This window comes from Bufo bufo, chromosome 3, assembly GCF_905171765.1.
Source record: "Bufo bufo chromosome 3, aBufBuf1.1, whole genome shotgun sequence".
Classification (NCBI taxonomy): Eukaryota; Metazoa; Chordata; class Amphibia; order Anura; family Bufonidae; genus Bufo; species Bufo bufo.
The window spans coordinates 372,854,971-372,877,516 of NC_053391.1; the positions used below are offsets into that span (position 1 = coordinate 372,854,971).

The 22,546-nt window shown below is 41.7% G+C and overlaps 1 protein-coding gene across 1 annotated transcript in view; it reads left to right on the forward strand.

Moving 5' to 3' along the window:
- The first annotated feature begins 596 nt into the window (after window positions 1-596).
- The window catches only part of DHX40 (DEAH-box helicase 40), a 112,790-nt gene continuing 90,840 nt past the window's right edge, over window positions 597-22,546 (forward strand). Inside the window, exons 1-5 of the mRNA XM_040424661.1 lie at window positions 597-626; window positions 727-809; window positions 3,231-3,284; window positions 11,682-11,885; window positions 19,667-19,812. Of these exons, the coding sequence (XP_040280595.1) occupies window positions 797-809; window positions 3,231-3,284; window positions 11,682-11,885; window positions 19,667-19,812 (417 nt within the window). The 5' untranslated portion in view covers window positions 597-626; window positions 727-796. The remainder of the gene's footprint in view (window positions 627-726; window positions 810-3,230; window positions 3,285-11,681; window positions 11,886-19,666; window positions 19,813-22,546) is intronic.

Here is a 22,546-nt window from a genome sequence, read left to right on the forward strand (position 1 = left end):
TGTGGCGTTTTTTTGGAGCTGGTTTTGAGGCAGAAACACACCAAAATCAGTGCCACAAAAACTAATTATGAACTGGGGTACGGCGCACAATTGCATACGGAATATCCGCAGTGTATATAATAGTATCAAATCTCATTCGCCCCCTGCAAAATGTGTCCACACTAGAATTTGCACAATCCTTGACAGGAAATGTGGAACAAACACAATTTGATGAGGTTTTTGCCACTGGAGAGTCCATCCACATAGCTACAGATTTTCTGCAGCGGATTCGTTACGTGTAGCTGTAACCTTTAGGAGCACCTAATTTTATTTATTTTATCAGTGGGCACGATCAGGCTCCTAGAGTTCTTTATATGAAAATATCAATCGATATACTTTAAAAAAAAAAAAAAAAATAAATGCACCTCCTGCAGATTAGCACCGGGCTGCATTAGAAATTTAGGGCACTACTTTTACATACATGACTAGAAGCCTTGAGAACATTTTCTAGTAATGCCACTAGGTGGCGCTCTCCACTTGTTTGTGTTCCAAGTACGGCGCACACTTCCCACACAGGAAATATTTGCAGTTTTCTCTCACTACGGATCGCGGTAAGAGACAGAAAGCTTCAGTGTCTTGGCGTGCGGGTGTGTAAACTGTTATATAGCATGCTTATATTCGTGCGATAATGCAGCTCAAGTGTAGTGTCAGTATTTAGGAGGATTTCTGCTGTTATTGCTTTTACAGTGGAACGCAGAGACGCAGCTCTTATACTCCCTATGGAAGGTCCCGGCAGGCAAGATGGCTCCATCCAGTCATGACTAGTGGTGGTAGGAACAGTGCAGTCGTAAATGTATTCTTGTGACATTTCTGTGGTGAATACTGTGACTGAATGTCATAGCAGATACTTGTACTACACACTCCTGACTGACCAGTATGTGTGTTTGTGCTATTCATACACCGTTTTGCTATTACTTGCAGTAATAAAGGTACATGAATACATTAAAGGGAACCTGTCACCATGAAATGCAGTGCAGTCTGCAGGTTATAGAGCAGGAGGAGCTGAGCAGATTGTGTATATATATATATATGGGTTATGACTCCGCAAAACCTTTCATTTTTGGCATAATGATGGGATATTCCTTAAAGGGGATATCCGAGACTAACAAATGCTCCCGCATATGCTGGGCCCCTCACACTGACTCTACTTACCTGGCTCCCCACTCCCTGTTCCGCTCCTGGTCCCCGCACCTCTCCCTAGCGTCACCCTCAATGCTAGGGAGGCTCATCTCCGTCACCGCCTGCTCCCCCTCGACACCGGGCTGTTTTCATCAGCTCATAGAGAGAAGCAGATGCGGCGGTGCGGGGAGCCAGGTAAGTATATTCAGTGTGAGGGGCCCGGCATATGGGCGGAGGGGGGGCATTTGTTAGTCTCAGATAACCCCTTTAAAGGGGTTGTGCAGCCAGGACATATTGATGACCTATTGTCAGGATAGGTCATCAATATCTGATCGGTGGGGGTCTTCTGACTCCTGTTTGAAGAGGAGTCGGCGCTCATATGAACGCTACTTCTGCAAGATGACACTGTGCGTTGTGTTGCTTGCAGCGGCGGCACTGTATTATTATGTGTTTATTCCAGTCAAGTGAATTGTAATTACACTGCGCCGCCAAGACATCCAAGATATTGCGCAGTTTAATTCCTGAAGAGGAAGTAGCGCTTGTACGAGCGCCGCCTCCTGTTCAAACAGCCGATCCGCGGGGGTGCTGAGACTCTTCTGCTAGGGCTACACGGCGACAGTTGTCGCACAAAAATCGCGCAACTATTTTTATAATGGTAGTCGATGGTGTCGCACCGTGACATGCTGCGACTGCAACATGACAGTCGCAAAAATATGTACCATTACAAAATATGTCACACGACATTGGTGCGACATCAATGTTGCAGTGTAGATGTACCCTATATGTTGTGCGACACATGTCGCCGTGTAGCCCTAGCCTTTAGGCCCCTTTCACACGGGCGAGAATTCTGCGCGGGTGCAATGCGTGAGGTGAACGCATTGCACCCACACTGAATCCGGACCTATTCACTTCAATGGGGCTGTGCACATGATCACTGGTGCGTTGCGTGAAAATCGCAGCATGCTCTATATTGTGCATTTTTCACGCAACGCAGGCCCCATAGAAGTGAATGGGGCTGCATGAAAACCGCAAGCATCCTCAATCAAGTGCGGATGCGGCGTGATTTTCACGCATGGTTTCTAGGTGATGATCGGGATGGGGACCTGATCTTCATTATTTTCCCTTATAACATGGTTATAAGGGAAAATAATAGCATTCTTAAAGGGATTCTGTCATCAGATTTTACCCCTATAACCTAAAGATATCCTCATGTCCGGACTAATAAGAAGAATCCTAAGCTGGCCTTATTAAACCTCTCTGTGGCTCTATTTGTCCAAAAAACTGGTTTTTATAACCTGCCAATCACTTACTTAAGGTGCCCAAGGGGAGGTCCGTTAATACAGGGTAGCCGGCCGCACCCCTCGCCGCCCGGTGCCCAGCGCCGCCTTCCGTCTTCATCGTTGCCTTCCCTGTCTTCAGCGCCACCTTCTACAGCTCAGCACCGCCTCCGCAATCCTCCCCGTCCCTCTGCCAGATCCCGCGCCTGCGCACTAAGCTCAGCCAAACTGCAGGTCATATTAGGGTTGAGCGAAGTGCGCATCAGGCCGGCGCATGCGCACTTCGCTCAATGAAGCCGCTGCCAGGAGTCCGCACGGGCGCATCAAGCCGAGCCTAGTGCGCAGGCGCGGGATCTGGCAGAGGGACGGGAGGATTGCAGAGGCGGCGCTGAGCTGTAGAAGGCGGCGCTGAAGACAGGGAAGGCGGCGATGAAGGCGGCGATGGGCACCGGACGGCGAGGGGTGCGGCCGGGCACCCTGTATTAACGGACCTCCCCTTGGGCACCTTACGTAAGTGATTGGCAGGTTATAAAAACCTGTTTTTTGGACAAATAGAGCCACAGTGAGGTTTAATAAGGCCAGCTTAGGATTCTTCTTATTAGTCCGGACATGAGGATATCTTTAGGTTATAGGGGTAAAATCTGATGACAGAATCCCTTTAATACAGAATGCTAAGTAAATAAGGGATGGAGGGGTTAAAAAAATATAAAATAAATTAAACTCACCTCATCCACTTGTTCGTGCATGGACCATGTGATGAGCGCAGTGACGTCACCAAAGGTCCATTTCTTCCAGGTCCTCAAAGAAGAAGAAAGAAGACAAGCCGGGCTGCGCGAACAAGTGGATGGGGTGAGTTTAATTTCTTATTTTATTTTTTTAACCCCTCCATCCCTAATTTACTTAGCATTCTGTATTAAGAATGCTATTATTTTCCCTTATAACCATGTTATAAGGGAAAATAATAAAATCTATACAACACCTAACCCAAACCCAAACTTCTGTGAAGAAGTTCGGGTCTGGGTACCAAACATGCAGATTTTTCTCACGCGCATGCAAAACGCATTAAAACGCTTTGCACTCGCGCGAAAAAATCATCCAATCCGGCCCTCACACGCGACGCCCGTGTGAAAGAGGCCTTACTCCCAGTAATCAGATATTGATGACCTAGCCTGACGATAGGTCTTCAGTTTTACTGGCTGCACAACCCCTTTAAATCCTTTGCTGACGAGGCGATTTTTGCATTTTCATTTTTCGCTCCCCGTCTTGCCAGAGCCATAACTTTTTTTTTTTTCCAGGCTTGTTTTTTTAGGGACAAGTTGTACTTTCTAATGCCAACATTTAATATTGCATAGGATGTAGTGGGAAGTGAGGGAAAAAATATCCAAATGGGGTGGAATTGAAAAAAACAGTTTAGATTTTTTTTCTTACGGCGTTCACTATGCAGTATAACTGACTTGTGCTCTTCATTCTCCAGGTACGAATCCAGTGATACCACGTATGTATAATTTTTCTTGTGTTCTGATACTGAAAAAAAAAATTGTAAAAGCTTGAAAAAAAAATCTTTTTTGTTTTAATCATCATTTTCTGACCTTTCCTATACCTTTTTTGCAGTTATGCTTGCGGAGCTGTTTGAGGGCTCATTTTTTGCAAGGCGATCTGTACTTTTCATTGTTTCATTGATACCATTCTGGGGTATGTACGACTTTTTGATCACACAATAAAAAAAATTTGTGGGAGGAGAAGTGACCATAAAACGGTGAATCAGCCATTTTGACAACCTTGTTCGTTTCACCTTTTCCCATATGGGATAAATGTTTTTATATTTTGATAGTACTAGCGTTTTTACACGCGGCGATACCCATAATGTGTATTTTTTAATGTTTTTTAAATTTTCATTTTGAGGAAAGGGGGATAATTTAAATTTTTATACTTTTTAATTTTTTTATTTTTATTAACCACTTCACATCCGGGCCATTTACCCCCTTCCTGACAGAGCCTCATTTTGCAAATCTGACATGCGTCACTTTATGTGGTAATAACTTTTGAACGCTTTTACTTATCCAAGACTTTCTGAGACTGTTTTCTCGTGACACATTGTACTTCATGACAGTGGTAAAATAGAGTCAATATATTTCACCTTTATTTATTAAATAATCCCAAATTTACCCAAAATTTTGAAACATTCGCAGTTTTAAAAATTTCTATTTCTCTGCTTTTAAAACAGAAAGTGATACCTCATAAAATATTTATTACTTAACATTTCCCATATGTCTACTTTATGTTGGCATCATTTTGTAAATGTCATAAAAAATTTTTTTAGGACGTTAGAAGGCTTAGAATTTTAGAAGCAATTCTTTAAAATTTTAAGAAAATTTCCAAAACCCACTTTTTAAGGACCAGTTAAGGTCTGTAGACACTTTGTGGGGCTTACATAGTGGAGACCCCCCATAAATGACCCAATTGTAGAAACTACACCCCCAAGTTACTCAAAACTGATTTTACAAACTTTGTTAACCCTTTAGGTGTTCCACAAGAATTAAAGGGGTTGTCCGAGTTATGAAAAAAAAGGAGATATTCCTAACACCGCAAGGCAAACGTATTACACATTAGGATCTCGAGGCCTAATACACCCGGTAGCTAACCAATGATTAAAACGGGATGAGTTCCGAAATTGGAGCCATGGCTCCCAAGAGCGCGAGAAAGTTGGTACTTGGTTATGGGATTCTGACCCTAGTTCCTCCATGCGAATCAGGATTGCTGAACTGGTTTTTAGAGTCCATGTCCCATTTGAAGCCCCCCTGATGCACCCTTACAGTAGAAACTCCCAAAAAGTGACCCCATTTTGGAAACTAGGGGATAAGGTGCCAGTTTTATTGCTACTATTTTGGGGTACATATGATTTCTAATTGCTCTATATTACGTTTTTTGTGAGGCAAGGTAACCAAAAAATGGCTGTTTTGGCACTGTTTTTATTTTTTACAGCATTCATCTGACAGGGTAGATCATGTGCTATTTTTATAGAGCAGGGGCTCATTTTTTGCAGGAAGAGTTGATGTTTTTATTGGTACCATTTTTGAGTACATATAATTTTTTTTATCATTCATTATTACACTTTATGGGGCAAGGTTACCTAAAAATTGGTTGTTTTAGCAGTTTTTATTTATTTATTTTTACAGCGTTCACCTGAGTGTTTAGGTATGTGACATTTTTATAGAGCAGATAGTTACGGACGTGGCAATACCTAATATGTATACTTTTTCTTATTTATTAAGTTTTACACAATAATAGCATTTTTGAAACCAAAAAAATTATGTTTTAGTGTCTCCATAGTCTAAGGCTGGGTTCACACTTGAGCGTTTTACAGCGCGTTCAAACGCGCTGTAAAACGCTTAACACATGAAAACCAATGCTTCCCTATGGCCCTGGTTCTCACTTGAGCGTTTTACAGCGCTGAAAAACGCCCTACGCTCAAACAAGTTCTTGAGCTTCTTTGGGGCGTTTTGACGCGCGTTTGTGGCCATAGGACACTGCAGTCAATCACACAAACGCGCGTTTACTATTGCAAAAAACGCGCATAAAAACGCGTGACAAAAACGCGCGTTAAACGCGCATATAAAATGCGCTCAAGTGTGAACCCAGCCTAAGAGCCATAGCTTTTTTATTTTTTGACCGATTGTCTTAGTTAGGCTCTCGTTTTTTGCTGGATGAGGTGACTGTTTGATTGGTACTATTTTGGGGGGCATATGCCTTTTTGATCACTTTATATGATGTTAGGTGACAAAAAATTGCTTTTTTGGCACTGTTTTTCTTTTCTTTTCTTTACGGTGTTCATCTGAGGGGTTAGGTCATGTGATATTTTTATAGAGCTAGTTGTTACGGATGCGGCAATACTAATATGTCTACTTTTTTTATTTATTTCAGTTTAACACAATAATAGCAGTTTTGAAGCAAAAAAAACAACATTTTAGTGTTTACATTGTCTGAAAGTCATAGTTATTTTTTTATTTTTTGACTGATTGTCTTAGGTAGGGTCTCATTTTTTGCAGGATGAGGTGACGGTTTTTGGGGGCATTAGTCTTTTTGATCGTTTGTTGTTGCAATTTTTGTGATGTAAGGTGCTTTTTTTTGGCACTGTTTTTATTTTTATTTTTTTACGGTGTTCACCTGATGGGTTAGGTCATGTGATATTTTTATAGAGCGGGTTTTTATAGATGCGGCGAGAAGTATGTATACTTTTTTTTTTATTTATTTCACTTTAACACAATAATAGCATAATATTTTAATGTCTCCATGTTCTGAGAGCTATATTTTTTTATTTATTTTTTGAGCGATTTTCTTATGTAGAGGCTCATTTTTTTGTGGGATGAGGGGACGGTTTTATTGGTACCATTTTGTGGGACATACGCCTTTTTGATCACTTGGAGTTGCACTTTTTGTAATGTAAGGTGACAAAAATGGCTTTTTTTTTTACAGTTTTTATATTTTTTTTTATGATGTTTATCAGACGGGGTGGATCATGTGATATATATATATATATATATATATATATTTTTTTTTACACTTTGCCTCCCCCATAAGGTCATACAAGACCTCTGGGGGACATTTAACTTCACTTTTTTTTTTCTTCTCACTATTGATTTCTCCTGTAACTGGGGCTTACACAGTAGCGCCAGTTACAGGGGAAATACAGCCCCCAAAGAGGCTGTACAGCGCAATACAGCGCTGTACAGCCTCAGTGCAGTGCTGATCGAGGTCTATGGAAGACCCGGCAGCTCCTGCACTCTCCCCGCCGGTCACATGTTCACCGTTCCGGGACAGGAAGCGCATAGAGCTTCCTGATATGTATAGACAGCGCTCTTGAGCGCTGTGTATACAGCGCTCTAGTAGGCAGGGACACCTGGGAACTGTTCCTGCCTTCTCTCTGGGTTGCCCTGCTGTCACTGACAACGGGCCCCCTGCTCGGCAGCTGCATGATTAGCGTGCAGCTGCCATCTTTGAATGGACGTTCTAGAACGTCCATTCAGAGATAAACATCCACCCATAGGACGTTTATATCCTATGAGCGGATGAGAAGTGGTTAAAAATATATATTTTTTTTTTACTCCTTTTTTTTTTTTTTTTTTTATAGTTCCCGGAGCGGGTGACATCTTTAACCACTTCCCATCTGGGCCATTTGCCCCCTTCCTGACCAGGCCAAATTTTGCAAAACTGACATATCTCACTTTATGTGGTAATAACTTTGGAACGCCTTTATTTATCCAAGTCATTCAGAGATTGTTTTCTCGTGACACATTGTACTTCATGATAATCATAAATTTGAGTCAAAATATTTCACCTTTATTTATGAAAAAATCCCAAATTTACCCAAAAATTTGAAAAATTAGCAATTTTCTAAATTTCTATTTCTCTGCTTTTAAAACAGAAAGTGATACCTCATAAAATATTTATTATTTAAAATTCCCCATATGTCTACTTTATGTTGGCATCATTTTGGAAATGTCATTTTATTTTTTTAGGACGTTAGAAGGCTTAGAAGTTTAGAAGCAATTCTTCAAATTTGTAAGAAAATTGCCAAAACCCACTTTATAAGGACCAGTTCAGGTCTGAAGTCACTTTGTGGGGCCTATATAGTGGATACCCCCATAAATGACCCCATTGTAGAAACTACACCCCTCAAGGTATTCAAAACCGATTTTACAAACTTTGTTAACCCTTTAGGCGTTCCACAAGAATTAAAGGAAAATGGAGATCAAATTTTTAAATTTCACTTTTTTGGCAGATTTTCCATTTTAATCAATTTTTTTCTTTAACACATCGATGGTTAACAGCTAAACAAAACTCAATATTTATTACCCAGATTCTGCGGTTTACAGAAACACCCCACATGTGGTCGTAAACTGCTGTATGGACACACGTCAGGGCGCAGAAGAAAAGGAACTCCACATGGTTTTTAGATGCCATGTCCCATTTGAAGCCCCCTGATGCACCCTTACAGTAGAAACTCCCAAGAAGTGACCCCATTTAGGAAACTAGGGGATAAGGTGCCAGTTTTATTAGTACTATTTTTGGGTACATATGATTTTTTGAACATTCATTATAACACTTTATGGGGCAAGGTGACCAAAAAATTGGTTGTTTTAGCACAGTTTCTATTTATTTATTTTTACAGCGTTCACCTGAGGGGTTCAGTCAAGTGACATTTTTATAGAGCAGATCGTTACGGACGTGGCGATACCTAATATGTATACTTTTTCTCATTTATTAAAGTTTTACACAATAATAGCATTTTTGAAACAAAAAAATTATGTTTTAATGTGTCCATGTTCTGAGAGCTATAGTTTTTTTATTTTTTGAGAGATTTTCTTATGTAGGGGCTCATTTTTTGCGGGATGAAGTGACGGTTTTATTGGTACTATTTTGTGGGACATACGCGTTTTTGATCACTTGGTGTTGCACCTTTTGTGATGCAAGGTGACAAAAATTGCTTGTTTTGACACAGTTTTTTTTTTTTTTTTTTTTTACGGTGTTCACCCGAGGGGTTAGGTCATGTGATATTTTTATAGAGCTGGTTTTTACGGACGCGGCAATACCTAATATGTATACTTTTTTTTATTTTTTCTATTTTTAACTTTTTTTTTTCATTCCTTACTTGGGGACTTTTTTTTTTTTACATGTGAAACTTTTTTTTCTTTTTTTATTTTCAACCTTTTATTTTTATTTTTTTTATTTTACACTTTTCGTCCCCCATAAGGTCATACAAGACCTCTGGGGGACATTTGCTTCACTTTTTTTTTTTTTTTTCACTGTTGATTTCTCCTGTAACTGGGGCTGACATAGTAGCCCCAGTTACAAGACAAATACACCCCTATAGAGGCTGTACAGCAGCAATCCAGCGCTGTGCAGCCTCACAGCAGGGCTGATCGAGGTCTCTGAGAGACCTCACACAGCTCCTGCACACTCCGGTCACGGCGGTCACATGACCGCCGGGCCGGAACAGGAAGCGCACAGCGCTTCCTTCTCTGCAGACACAGCGCTCGGTGAGCGCTGTGTCTGCAGCGATCTAGAAGGCAGGGACACCTGGGAACTGTCCCTGCCTTGTCTTAGGGTTGCCCTGCTGTCACTGACAGCGGGCAACCCGATCAGCAGCTGCACGATTAGCGTGCAGCTGCACTTTCTGAACGGACGTCCACCCATAGGATGTTTATATCCTATGGGCGGACGTGAAGCGGTTAAGGACCCGACATGTGACCTACTATTGCGTCACATGTTGGGAAGGGGTTAAAGGTAACCTGTCATCAAACTGTGCCTAATGGCAGCAAATTGCACGTCGATGCTCTGCACATTGCACCATTTTTAATCGTAGTTTTCTCAAAGTTAACCGTAAACCATAAAACCGTAAAGTATTTTGTCCTAACCTGATGTCATTGTGGGACCAGGAAACAACAGGTCGTATAACTGGAATCCCTGAGTCACGATGTCACTGCTGCCAGCCTGCTCACCTCGCTTTGATTCTCTTAGCTTCCTGAAGTCAGCGCAAGTTCCTCTGAAATCGCATGCCTGCGCAATCATTAAACACTGTGCTTCCTCCTCGCTCCAGTTATATGCCCCTGTGTCTCATTGTCCCACAATGACATCTGGTTAGTACAAAAAAATACGAACTTTTATTTCCGAAAAATGGCTTAATGGTTGGTTTTAACAAAATTAAGTTTGAAAACTGTAATGTGCCGAGCAGTGACGTGCCATTCGCTACATAGGCACAATCTAATGACACCTCTGGAACATGCTCCTATATCAAGAACAGGGCCCTACTGTGAATGAAGAGGACACTACGCATGCACAGCGGCCTCTCCCTTGGGACTTATGAAAATAGCCGAGCGCACTTGCTTGGCTATTTTCCATAGCAGTGTATGGAGCGAATACTGCGCATGTGCAGCCACCTCGCCAGTAAATTTAATAGCAGTGAATCAAGAAAGCTGCACATGCATCTGCAAGAAATTGATGGCCCTAAATGTATAGATGGGAATACCCGTCTGCTCTTTTTATGCCTAGGAGTCATGTGGGCAGTCCTGCTCAGTGACTGACCAGAAATCTACAAAATGGGCCCCAGAACTGTAGACACTATCTATAGCTATACCGTATCCGTTTTGTGGTCTGCAAACCACAGATCCGCAAAACACAGATACCAGCCGTGTGCGCCCAGCATTTTCCCATTCCACACATCCCGCACTATCTTTTTGGCGGAGCCGCGGAACTATATACGGATGTGGACAGCATGCAGAGTGCTGCCCTTATCTTTTGCTGCCCTATAGAAATGATTGTCCACATCTGATTAGCATTTTGTGCAGATAAGATGTAGACAGAAAATATGGTCACATGGCCTAGGTGTAGTTCAGCCCCTTTGGAGTCAATGTGGCTGAGATGCGTTACCAAGCACAGCTGCTATACCAGGAATCGGCAACCTTCGACACTCCAGCTGTTGTGAAACTTTAATTCCCAGCATGCTCCATTCATTTCTATGTGAGTTCTTAGAAGAGCAGAGCAAGTATGCATGCTAGGAGTGGTAGTTTCACCACAGCTGGAGTGCCAGAGGTTGCCTACCCCTGCGCTATACATTGTATAAGCATATGCCTCTTTAAAAAGTTGAAACATCTGTTGGGTGTCCTTGTGACAGAATATCAAATCTACCCCAGCTATGAGCAGGATAAACCCCAACCTCTTTCCTTGTCATTTAAAAAAGTGACTTTAAAAAGCACAAAACCGCATGACTTTACCTTTTTTACACAAAAATGGGTGACATTTGCGTGCTGGCACAAACGTGTTAATAAATCCCCCTATATAGTCTTAATTTTTCATTACAGTGCAAATAATTCCTAATATTTCATATACAATATTTGGGCATTGACTTTGGGATCCGCTCCAAATTATTATAGCTACTGCAGTCTATCATGTGAATACTGGGCTATGGTCAGAGCAGAAACAAAGTAAACTAAAAGAACTATATGGTTTGTTTTACCTAATTTCATATAATCCGGTTCCTGACGGGAAGGGAAGGTTCGCATGTACAGCGCTCAGTATCCCTGTGGTCCTGTTGGATTCCAGCCAAGTTCACTGAAAAGGCTGTCCGCTGTAGATCTTTCCATGCAGTCAGATTATTGAAAGTGCACAGTTGGTACTTTACTGAATCACATACCTATTGTGTGGGCGTACCATAAAGCTGGACTAATGAAATGTTTTTCTTTGTTACAGAACATTGTAAACTAGGTGCAATGCAGTCCAAATCCAGAGCTTATGAAACGGATGGTGAAAGGCAGTATTACCTACCGATTCTTCCTATTCACAAATGCAAAGATAAGCTTCTTCAGACTGCAAGAGAGCATCCGTTTTTTGTTGTGACGGGAGAGACTGGAAGTGGGAAGACTACTCAGCTTCCCCAGTATCTCTACAAAGCAGGTGACTGTATTCTGCAATGTACACATCAAATACCACCAGTAAATATAGGTCCCCAACCCTTCAATTGCTACTACATACTGTTTTTATGGCTATGCGTGCTGTAATCCCTATACCTAGGGTTTTACTAACAACCTCCATCATTGAGCTGCTGATCAGAGACCAATAAAGTTGGTCTCTGATAATTTTAGAGACCAACTCTGTGGCATCTGAGGTGTTTGACAGAGGGAGGGAACTCTTTTGGTTAGGTAATTGACCCCCTGCGATGCGATTGCAGGGTGATTTCATGTTTTACTATGGCAGGGAAGGACTAACAAAGAGGTCCACCATAACCATCTTCCTAGTAGGCCATCACAAATATAAAAAGTCTCCAATATGTTGCCTGTCACTTTTGCGCTGCAGGTCCTACAGTGAGGTGGGTAAAGTTCACACGGTAAATCTTTGTATTTGTCAGACCGCGCTGCTTAGAATCCTCAAAGTGTTCCTTTTTAACTTGGAGCCATATGCACCTTAAGACATAGGAAAACATCGGTATCCACATAAGACGCCCTCCTTCTCATTGAGCCACTCTGTGAATCAGCAAAGAGGTCGCACAGATAGTGAAGCACTGTCAGCCAGGGTACATTTTTAAAAGATTTATTATACTCACAGACGTAAGCAAGTTTAAAACATGTCATAAAAGGTGTAAGCCCTCGTATTCCTGCCTGACCCGGGTTTCGCTCACGCTTCATCGGGGGGCTAATACTCCTCCCTATTTCAGGCTATCTTTTGAATCCACACAAGTCCATCCCCCCAATACTTAAAAAGTTTTTTTAAACATATACTTCATTGTCCTCCAGCATATCTATACCCTAAAAGCATCAACAACCTCAAAAATCCATAGTTTACCATTCTTCTAAAATATATAAAACATATAGAAGACAATATACAGGTTTAATCTTTTTAACCATAGCAGAGTACTAGCTGTTACTACTTATACTTAAGTCCCATGCTCCATAAATTTCCTCCGATTGACATCCATATATAAAACCTCACTACACATAACCCATTCAACTGCTCAATCTCATTCACATGACAGATTCTGGCCAATTACAACCCTATTCATTCCCCAAACCATTACCCCGTAGGGCTCCTCCCTACCTCGGAAATGCCGTGCTATTAACTTTACAAATATCAGATCCCATTCACACCTCCTTTCCATCCGGCCATCGCAAAATCGCACGCCCAACAATACAGCGTACAACCTCCCGTGCACACAGAAGGTAAGGGATGTTATTGAATCCAGTTCACACCAAACTTTTAACATTACCACATACTTAGAATCAACAGTACAAATCGCAACTTCCCATATACATATAAGGTAGAGAATACAATTTACATCACCGTTTCTCTATTAATCGTATAGTTAAGACCCAGAAGCAGTTCTCGTCACATCGAACAAGGCTTGAGATCGAATTCCAATTCCCTGCCGTTGTAGTGTATCCAGTCTGTATATCCATTCAACTTCACAATGGTTTATTTTGGCAATGGGGTCTCCACCCCGCCAATGCGGTTTAACTAATTCAACCCCAGTAAATGTCAGACCCTTCCTATTTTTTTGGTGCACTCTTTTAAAATGGAGAGATACACTATGTGTCTCCAAGCCTTTCTTAATGTTCCGAATATGCTCCTGGATTCTTGTTTTTAGTTTTCTCATTGTCCACTCCACATAATGGAGTCCACAAGGGCACTCCAATAGGTAGACTACCCCTTCATGTTCACATGTGATCTCCCCTTTTATTTTATAGCTTAAGTCTCTTTTATTGGAATGAATTGTTTGTACATTACTCTTCTTATTCTCTTTAGTCCAATTTTTTTCTACAAGGGAGGCAGAAACTGCACCATGTGAACCGGTTGTTTTTCTTCTTTATAATCTCTCCTGGGATGAAGCTGCGCACCAAATGATTACATATATTTGGGGCTTTCTTAAATGTTATTTCAGGATGGTCAGGAATCGCCTTTCCCAAAATTAGATCATTTTTTAAAACTGCCCAGTTTTTCTTAATAGCATTCTTCATAACCCCAGCATTCACATTGTACTGCGTGAAAAAGGTAAAGCGAAAATCTTTTTCTTTTTTCGCAGTCTTTCTCCCCTCTTTTCTTAGCTTTCGTCTATAGTCCTGCTACATCTGATTAAATCCTCTTTTAAATATCCTTTTTCCCTACAGCGCTCCTGAATAAGTTGACTTTGTTCTTCGTACACCCCTCTGTCCGTACAGTTTCTATAGATTCTTTTAAATTGCCCCTTTGGTATATTTTTCAACCAGGGGCCATAATGACAGCTGGTAGTTTTGAGGTAAGCATTCACGTCAGTTTCCTTAAAGAAGGTTTTTGTTTTAAAGGTGTTATCCTCTATGTATATTGTAAGATCTAAAAGATTTATAGAGGTCGTGCTGATACTGCTGGTGAATTTTAAATTCCAGTCATTCCTATTTAACTTATTTATAAGATCCTCCAGACCCTGTCTCTCTCCCTCCCAAGCTAACAGACAGTCAGACGATATACCGTCTCCACACAATCAGTTCCCCATCTGCGTTTTTGGAGAGGATTGGTTTTATATTTTCTCTCCCCCCCCCAAAGGGTCATAAAAAGGTTAGCGAAACTGGGGGCGAATTTCGCCACCATCGCCGTCCCAGTTCGCTGCAAATAGTAGGTGTTGTTAAACCAGAAATAGTTATGGCTGATGCAAAAATCTACACTATCTAAAATACATTTCCCTTGCTGACTTGACATTAGGGGGTCTTTATCTAGTTCTTCTTTGATTGCTCTTAGTCTTAGTTCTTTTGGAATAATCGTATATAAAGATGTCACGTCAACTGTAGCGAGCCATGTATTTTCTTGGCTCCTCCCTAAACCTTTGACTAATTCAATGAGCCTGAATTACATACTTCTGCAAAAAGAAGTCTACATATTCTATAAGTCTACTAGTAAGTGACTTTATTCCAGAGACTATGGGTCTCCCGGGGGGGGGGGGGGGGGGGGGGGGTTGTCAAGCTTTTATGTATCTTTGGTAGCTGGTATATAACTGGAGTGACTGGGAATTTCACTGTCAGATAATCAAATTCCCTCTTATTAATAATTCCATTGTTATAGCCCTCTCGTAGTAATTTATCTAGTTCTTTTTTATAGTCTAGTGTGGGATTTTTCTTTAGGACCATGTATGTTTCATCATCTGAAAGTAGTCTTTCTCGTATTTATCAATATCCATTATAACAACCCCCCCCCCCCCCCCCCCTCTCTTGTCTGCCGGCTTGATAACGATGCTGGAATTAGATTCCAGATTCCTCAAAGCTATTTTTTCTTCAGACGTTAGATTATAGTATTTAGGTTTGGTATCCATCTTATCTAGTTCTTTTAGTAGTCCCCTTTTAAATGCCTCAATACAAGTATGAATCATTCCATTTTCCATCCCTGCATTCTTGAGAGGGGGTGTCTGGTTATTCAAACACTATTTGGCAGTATTTAGTTTTCTAATATATTTGTGTACATCTAAGAAAGCCTCAAATTTGTTCGGTCTATTGGTTGGCGCAAATTTTTATCCCTTCCCTAATACCCCTTTTTCTTGTTCAGATAGAGTATAAGAGCTGAGGGTAAAAATTCCCCTCAGTTCTCCCTGCTCTTCTTGGCTTTTGGGCTTATGCTTCCCCTTGCCTCTCCTCCCTCTTTATGACTTATTTTTAGGGGGGTTGTGCCGACACTTCCTTGCTTTTCTCTCTCCATTGGGTTGTTTCTCTGTATATCTCTCATCGCTTGATGGGGAATTTTTTTTTTCATTCTGAGTTAAATCCCTCTCACTTTGTGTTTGTACCTGTAGCGCTGGTTCTCCTCTATTGCCCTGATTCGAATAGTACGGTGACGGTCTATAGTTTGTATTATCTCCTCCGTACCCATAATTCCGGTAATATGGTTTTGTTGTCTTTGCTGGTTTTGCACATAGTAATTTCTGTATGGTTCATGGTAACCACCCTGCCCATTATCACCAGTTTACATGTATCTCGAACGATGGTGTAATGTTATAATAGGGTCTATACCAGGGTTTAAATCTGTATGTATCATGTCTTTTTGGTTGAAAACGATTCCTATAAAAATTTCTATCGCCTGTAAAACTCACCCTTTGATACGATGCATTCTGTGTCGCCCCTCCTTGTTGCTCCATGTAATTTCCCTGTGTAGGTGAACCTATATCTCTGCTTAATGGCCCTTCCTTAACGAGATTAACACCCTTTTTAATAAATTTTTTTCCATCTGTATACTTTATTAGTTTTATAATCCTCACATACTTTCCGGAACTTCTTTTGTTTTTTATTTTTTACCTCCATTTCCACTTTCATTATATTAGTCTGACGTTTGTTGCACAGATCTACATATTCCTTTTGGATCCTTATACGGTTTCAACAGATTTTGTAGTTTTTATATATATATATATATATATATATATATATATATATATATATATATACACTGCTCAAAAAAATTAAGGGAACACTTAAACAACACAATGTAACTCCAAGTCAATCACACTTCTGTGAAATCAAACTGTCCACTTAGGAAGCAACACTGAGTGACAATCAATTTCACATGTTGTTGTGCAAATGGGATAGACAACAGGTGGAAATTATAGGCAATTAGCAAGACACCCCCAATAAAGGAGTGGTTCTGCAGGTGGTGATCACAGACCACTTCTCAGTTCCTATGCTTCCTGGCTGATGTTTTGGTCACTTTTGAATTCTGGCGGTGCTTTCACTCTAGTGGTAGCATAAGACGGAGTCTACAACCCACACAAGTGGCTCAGGTAGTGCAGCCTATCCAGGATGGCACATCAATGCGAGCTGTGGCAAGAAGGTTTGCTGTGTCTGTCAGCGTAGTGTCCAGAGCATGGAGGCGCTACCAGGAGACAGGCCAGTACATCGGGAGACGTGGAGGAGGCCGTAGGAGGGCAACAACCCAGCAGCAGGACCGCTACCTCCGCCTTTGTGCAAGGAGGAACAGGAGGAGCACTGCCAGAGCCCTGCAAAATGACCACCAGCAGGCCACAAATGTGCATGTGTCTGCTCAAACGGTCAGAAACAGACTCCATGAGGGTGATATGAGGGCCCGACGTGCTTACAGCCCAACACCGTGCAGGACGTTTGGCATTTGCCAGAGAACACCAAGATTGGCAAATTTCACAGATGAAAGCAGGTTCACACTGAGCACATGTGACAGATGTGACAGAGTCTTGAGACGCCGTGGAGAACGTTCTGCTGCCTGCAACATCCTCCAGCATGACCGGTTTGGCATTGGGTCAGTAATGGTGTGGGGTGGCATTTCTTTGGAGGGCCGCACAGCCCTCCATGTGCTCGCCAGAGGTAGCCTGACTGCCATTAGGTACCGAGATGAGATCCTCAGACCCCTTGTGAGACCATATTCTGGTGCGGTTGGCCCTGGGTTCCTCCTAATGCAAGACAATCCTAGACCTCATGTGGCTGGAGTGTGTCAGCAGTTCCTGCAAGACGAAGGCATTGATGCTATGGACTGGCCCGCCCGTTCCCCAGACCTGAATCCAATTGAGCACATCTGGGACATCATGTCTCGCTCTATCCACCAACGTCACGTTGCACCACAGACTGTCCAGGAGTTGGCAGATGCTTTAGTCCAGGTCTGGGAGGAGATCCCTCAGGAGACCGTCCGCCACCTCATCAGGAGCATGCACAGGCATTGTAGGGAGGTCATACAGGCACGTAAAGGCCACACACACTACTGAGCCTCATTTTGACTTGTTTTAAGGACATTACATCAAAGTTGGATCAGCCTGTAGTGTGTTTTTCCACTTTAATTTTGAGTGTGACTCCAAATCCAGACCTCCATGGGTTGAAAAATTTGATTTCCATTTTTACATTTTTGTGTGATTTTGTTGTCAGCACATTCAACTAGGTAAAGAACAAAGTATTTAAGAAGAATATTTAATTCAGATTTAGGATGTGTTATTTTTGTGTTCCCTTTATTTTTTTGAGCAGTGTATATATTCATACTAATTTGTTTTTACGTTTACATATAATAAATCTCATTAGTTTAAAACCGCACTCATTCATCACATTTTCCCACTCCTCTAGGTCGCTACTTTCTTCCAAATTTGGTAGTGCCGTAATTGCCACCTTAATCCCTCTGGGATCTTCTGTTCAGCCAGATATTTCTCTAGCGTCAGAATATCCCAGGTGGTTTTGACCTCCTCAATTAGGTCTTTCTCCAATTCAGCAAACAGTTTGAAACTGCTGAATAATACTGTATAGAGATTTGTCTCTGTACAGTATTAGAATGTATGAGCCTCGATGAGCAGACGTTGGTTATTGACGAAGTCACGTGTGACTTCATTGAATAACTTTGGTTGATTTTTAAAGTGGAAAACCTCTTTAAAACCTGAAACCTAACTCGTCTTCAGGTCCATCAGGTGCTAGTCGGGACCTAAGCTGTCAGCTTATGGGAGCCCATACGTTCTAACACTGTACGGAGACGAATCTCTGTACAGTATTATTCCAAAGTTTTGAACGAAGCGTCTTCAGATTAAACATCCGAAGCTTGCTTCGCTCAACACTAGCCATGACTTTTTTAATAGTTCACCATAAAAAAAAAATATCCAGCCACCCTAAAAATTGATCAAAAACTTATATGCACCCAAAAATAGTATCACTAAAAACTTTAACTCATCCAATAAAAAACATGGCCATATGTGGCTATGGGATCCATATTGTCATTGTATTGCAGATAACTAGACTGCTGAAGAAGGTCCAACTAGGATCGAAACGTCCGGTCAATATGTTTACTAAAAGTGGCTATGATAATGCATGAAGTATCTGGATCATGAGTTAAAAATTATGATGCTTAATCAATAAATGATACATAATTGCAAAGATATTCCTGTGTGCCGCAATCTTCTCTTCTATTATGTGGCTATATTGACAGAAAGAAAAAAGTCATAACCCTGTGGCGACATAAAATTTTTCTATAGAACATGTTTTTATTATATAAACATATTTAAAAAAAACGTGACTGAAAGCAATCTCTGTATACACGCTTACACAGAGAATGCTATCACTGATAACACCTCCCCTGTGTACAACTATCATTGACTGACATCTATATATACACACACTTACACAGAGAGTACTATCAATCACTGATAACACCTCCGCTGTGTACAACTATCAGTGATTGACAGCTATCTATGTATACACACTTGCACAGAGAATGCTATCAATCACTGTTAACATCACCCCTGTGTACAACTATTAGTGACTGACAGCTATCTATATGTACACACTTACATAGAGAATACTATCAATCACTGATAACATCTCCTCTGTGTACAGCTACCAATGACTGACAGCTATCTATGTATACACACTTACACAGAGAATGCTATCAATCACTGATAACACCGCCGACGTGAACAATGAGTCAGAAAATATGTATTTTATCTATAAATTCCAAGTTTTACTGAATTTTTCCCCACAATACATTATAATCAATCTGCTTAGCTCCTGCTGCTGTGTAATATGCTGCCTGCAGACAGCACTGCATTTTGTGGTGACAGGTCATCATTGAAGGGTCTTTATGAAAACAACCCCTGTCTATATGCCGTACCCACGTAGATGTTTAGCTAGGTTTATCGTACTGCTGTGACAAATTTTGCAACATCCCAATATATGATGCATAGTGGCTGAACCTATTTTCCTCTTCTGACCAGAGATTAATGACTTATTTTTAAGGTTTTGGTAAACATGGAATTATTGGTGTCACCCAGCCTCGCCGAGTAGCAACAATTTCTGTGGCACAAAGAGTCGCAGAGGAAATGGATTGTTCGTTGGGGAGTACAGTAGGTTACCAAGTGCGTTTTGATGACTACACTTCACAGGTAAGTAGTCTCTATCTTTTAAAGGGAACCTGTCACCGGGATTTTGGGTATAGAGCTGAGGACATGGGTTGCTAGATGGCCACTAGCACATCCGCAATACCCAGTCCCCATAGCTCTGTGTGCTTTTATTGTGTATAAAAAAACATTTGATACATATGCAAATTAACATAAAAGAGTCATATCTTACTTGTGTGACCAGAGAAGAGTCATATTTTCAAGCTCTGACTCATCTCAGGTTAATTTGCATATGTATCAAATCGGTTTTTATACACAATAAGAGCACACAGAGCTATGGGGACTGGGTATTGCGGATGTGCTAGCAGCCATCTAGCAGCCCATGTCCTCAGCTCTATACACAAAATCCTGGTGACAGGTTCCCTTTAAGTTCCTTTCATCTTTCATGTTTTTGGATTTTACCTCTGTAGTGCTTATTCAGATGATTATTGTAAAACATGCCCGTGTTCCACCCGTTAAAAACAGACAGTTTTAATGGACCGCAAATGGATGGCATCTGTGTGCTGTCCATTTTTTGCAAGGATCCATTGATTACTGGGCAAGTCTGGAGCAAAAATCAGACCAGAGTAAAGCATGCTGATATTTTCTCTGTTAAGACTGATAATCTGTGTAGAAAATCGAACATGTGAATTGGGCCATTGACTATAATGTGTCAAAGTTCAGTCCGTGTGCTGTGTATTCTACACTCAGACTGCACCCGGACACACCGCTCTTCTGAATAACACTTTAATACCTTTGCACCTTTTTGTGTGGCAATCTCCCCTAGCAATCACTTAAAGGGTGGATAATGCTTAAACGGTTACATGCTCATTTTGCATCTTGTGACCATTGTGGCTCATTATAGCTAAACTCTTATCAAACTGATAAGAATATGGCTTAAATGAATGTTTATGAGGTCAGGGGATCAGAGATGAGGCTTCACATGAGCCTTCAGCTGATGGGGCTGAGAGGTGATACTCTGTAGACTTTTAACCCCTATATTTCAAAAATAGTTGGAGATTTTTAATAAAGACCAAATAAAAAAATGATTTTAGCCCAAAATGAAATGAAATGAAATAAGTGCCCTGAAGGTGTCCGTAGCTTTTAAGCAGCAAGGAGACACGGGGGCGTGGCCTAGTGCGGCATGTGAGGAGACTCTGAATCCTTCTCTCCGGGACAAACATCCTGTTAATCCGTCGGCATCCACCATATAACTGCACAGAAAGTTACTCACAGCAGCGCTATTTGATACCGGAGTCCGGATACATCGACCGCCGGTGTTATGAAAAGACACAGTAAGAAGGAGAGGGAGGAGAAGGTGAGCGGGCCAGCGGTGCCCTCTAGGCAAGATGGCACTGGAGCGGGAGAGAAGGCTGCAGAGATCGCGGCACTGCTGGGAAAGTTTGCCAGACCGAATCCCCTGAATATATCAGAATCTCTGGTGGACCAGCATAGTGAGGGCGCTGAAGACTGGGTGTACTCACCTCTTGATACGACTGCAGGTAGTGCTGGCAGCATGGAGAAACGAGGGGCAGAGGGAGAGGAGGTGGTGAGAGTGTCGACTGGAGGGGCTGAAAATGCTGGAAAGTCTGCACAGTTGCCCACTGAACCAACAATGACTGATGTGTTTAAGGCAGTTACCAACTGTAACACAGCGCTTATAACCCTGAATACACAAATGGGGAGCCTGCAAGAAAATATGTCTTTTATTAGGCAGGACCTCAGGAAGGTCACTGAGAGAATTAAAGAAGTGGAAGAACGGGTCAGCTGCTTGGAAGATAGTGTCTCCTTTAAGAAAAGACCTGGGTAAAATCACTCACGATGTCTCATATCTGCTGAATAAGGCGGACGATTTGGAGAACAGAGCCCGCAGGAATAATTTGCGGCTTGTGGGTGTCCCAGAGAAAGTAGAGGCACAAATGCTGCAGTTTTCTTTGAGCAGCGACTGATTGAGAAATTTGGGAAAGACTCCCTATCAAATATGTTCGCTATAGAACGAGCGCACAGAGTGCCTTTCCGCTCTCCACCACCAGGGGCCCCTCCGAGACCCATCCTGATGAAGCTTCTGCATTTCAAAGACAGAGACACCATCTTAAGGAAAGCAAGGGATCATAAAGACTTGCGGATAAATGACAGAAAAGTGCTCATATTCCCGGATTTTTCTGCAGAGGTACAGAAGAAGCGGGCGAAGTATGCGGAAGTGAAACGTCGCTTATGAGAGCACCAAGTACCGTACTCCATGTTATATCCATCCAGGCTACGAGTGGTGGCTGAAGGAAAAGTCCATATCTTTGAAACAGTGGTGCGGCGGTGCAATGGCTAGAGGCTACCAGTTTACCAAGACACCCTGAGCCATCTTCGGGATGATCTATGGACGACGGAGGGTTGAAAAGTGCCAGTTTGGATGTCAGCTGCACGGATACCTTGGACGAACAGTATATGCAGGGGGCAGCGGCATTGATCTGAAGGGTATCAGGGCACCATGGGACTCTGAGTTTCTGTTACATTAGTTAAAGAATCTTTGTGAGGCACAGTAATGTACCTAGCAGAATTATATGGTGATATAACTGGTTGCACTACATTAAGCACAATAGGATGCATATTTGTTTATTATGTACAATATGTCCTGGAGGAGGGCAAATTAAGAGTTAGAGTAGTCAGAGGGAGATATAATCTCTGATTCCATACCTCAGGCAGAGTATACACTCACATTGCCCATAGTAGCTGGGTATATTTTGGT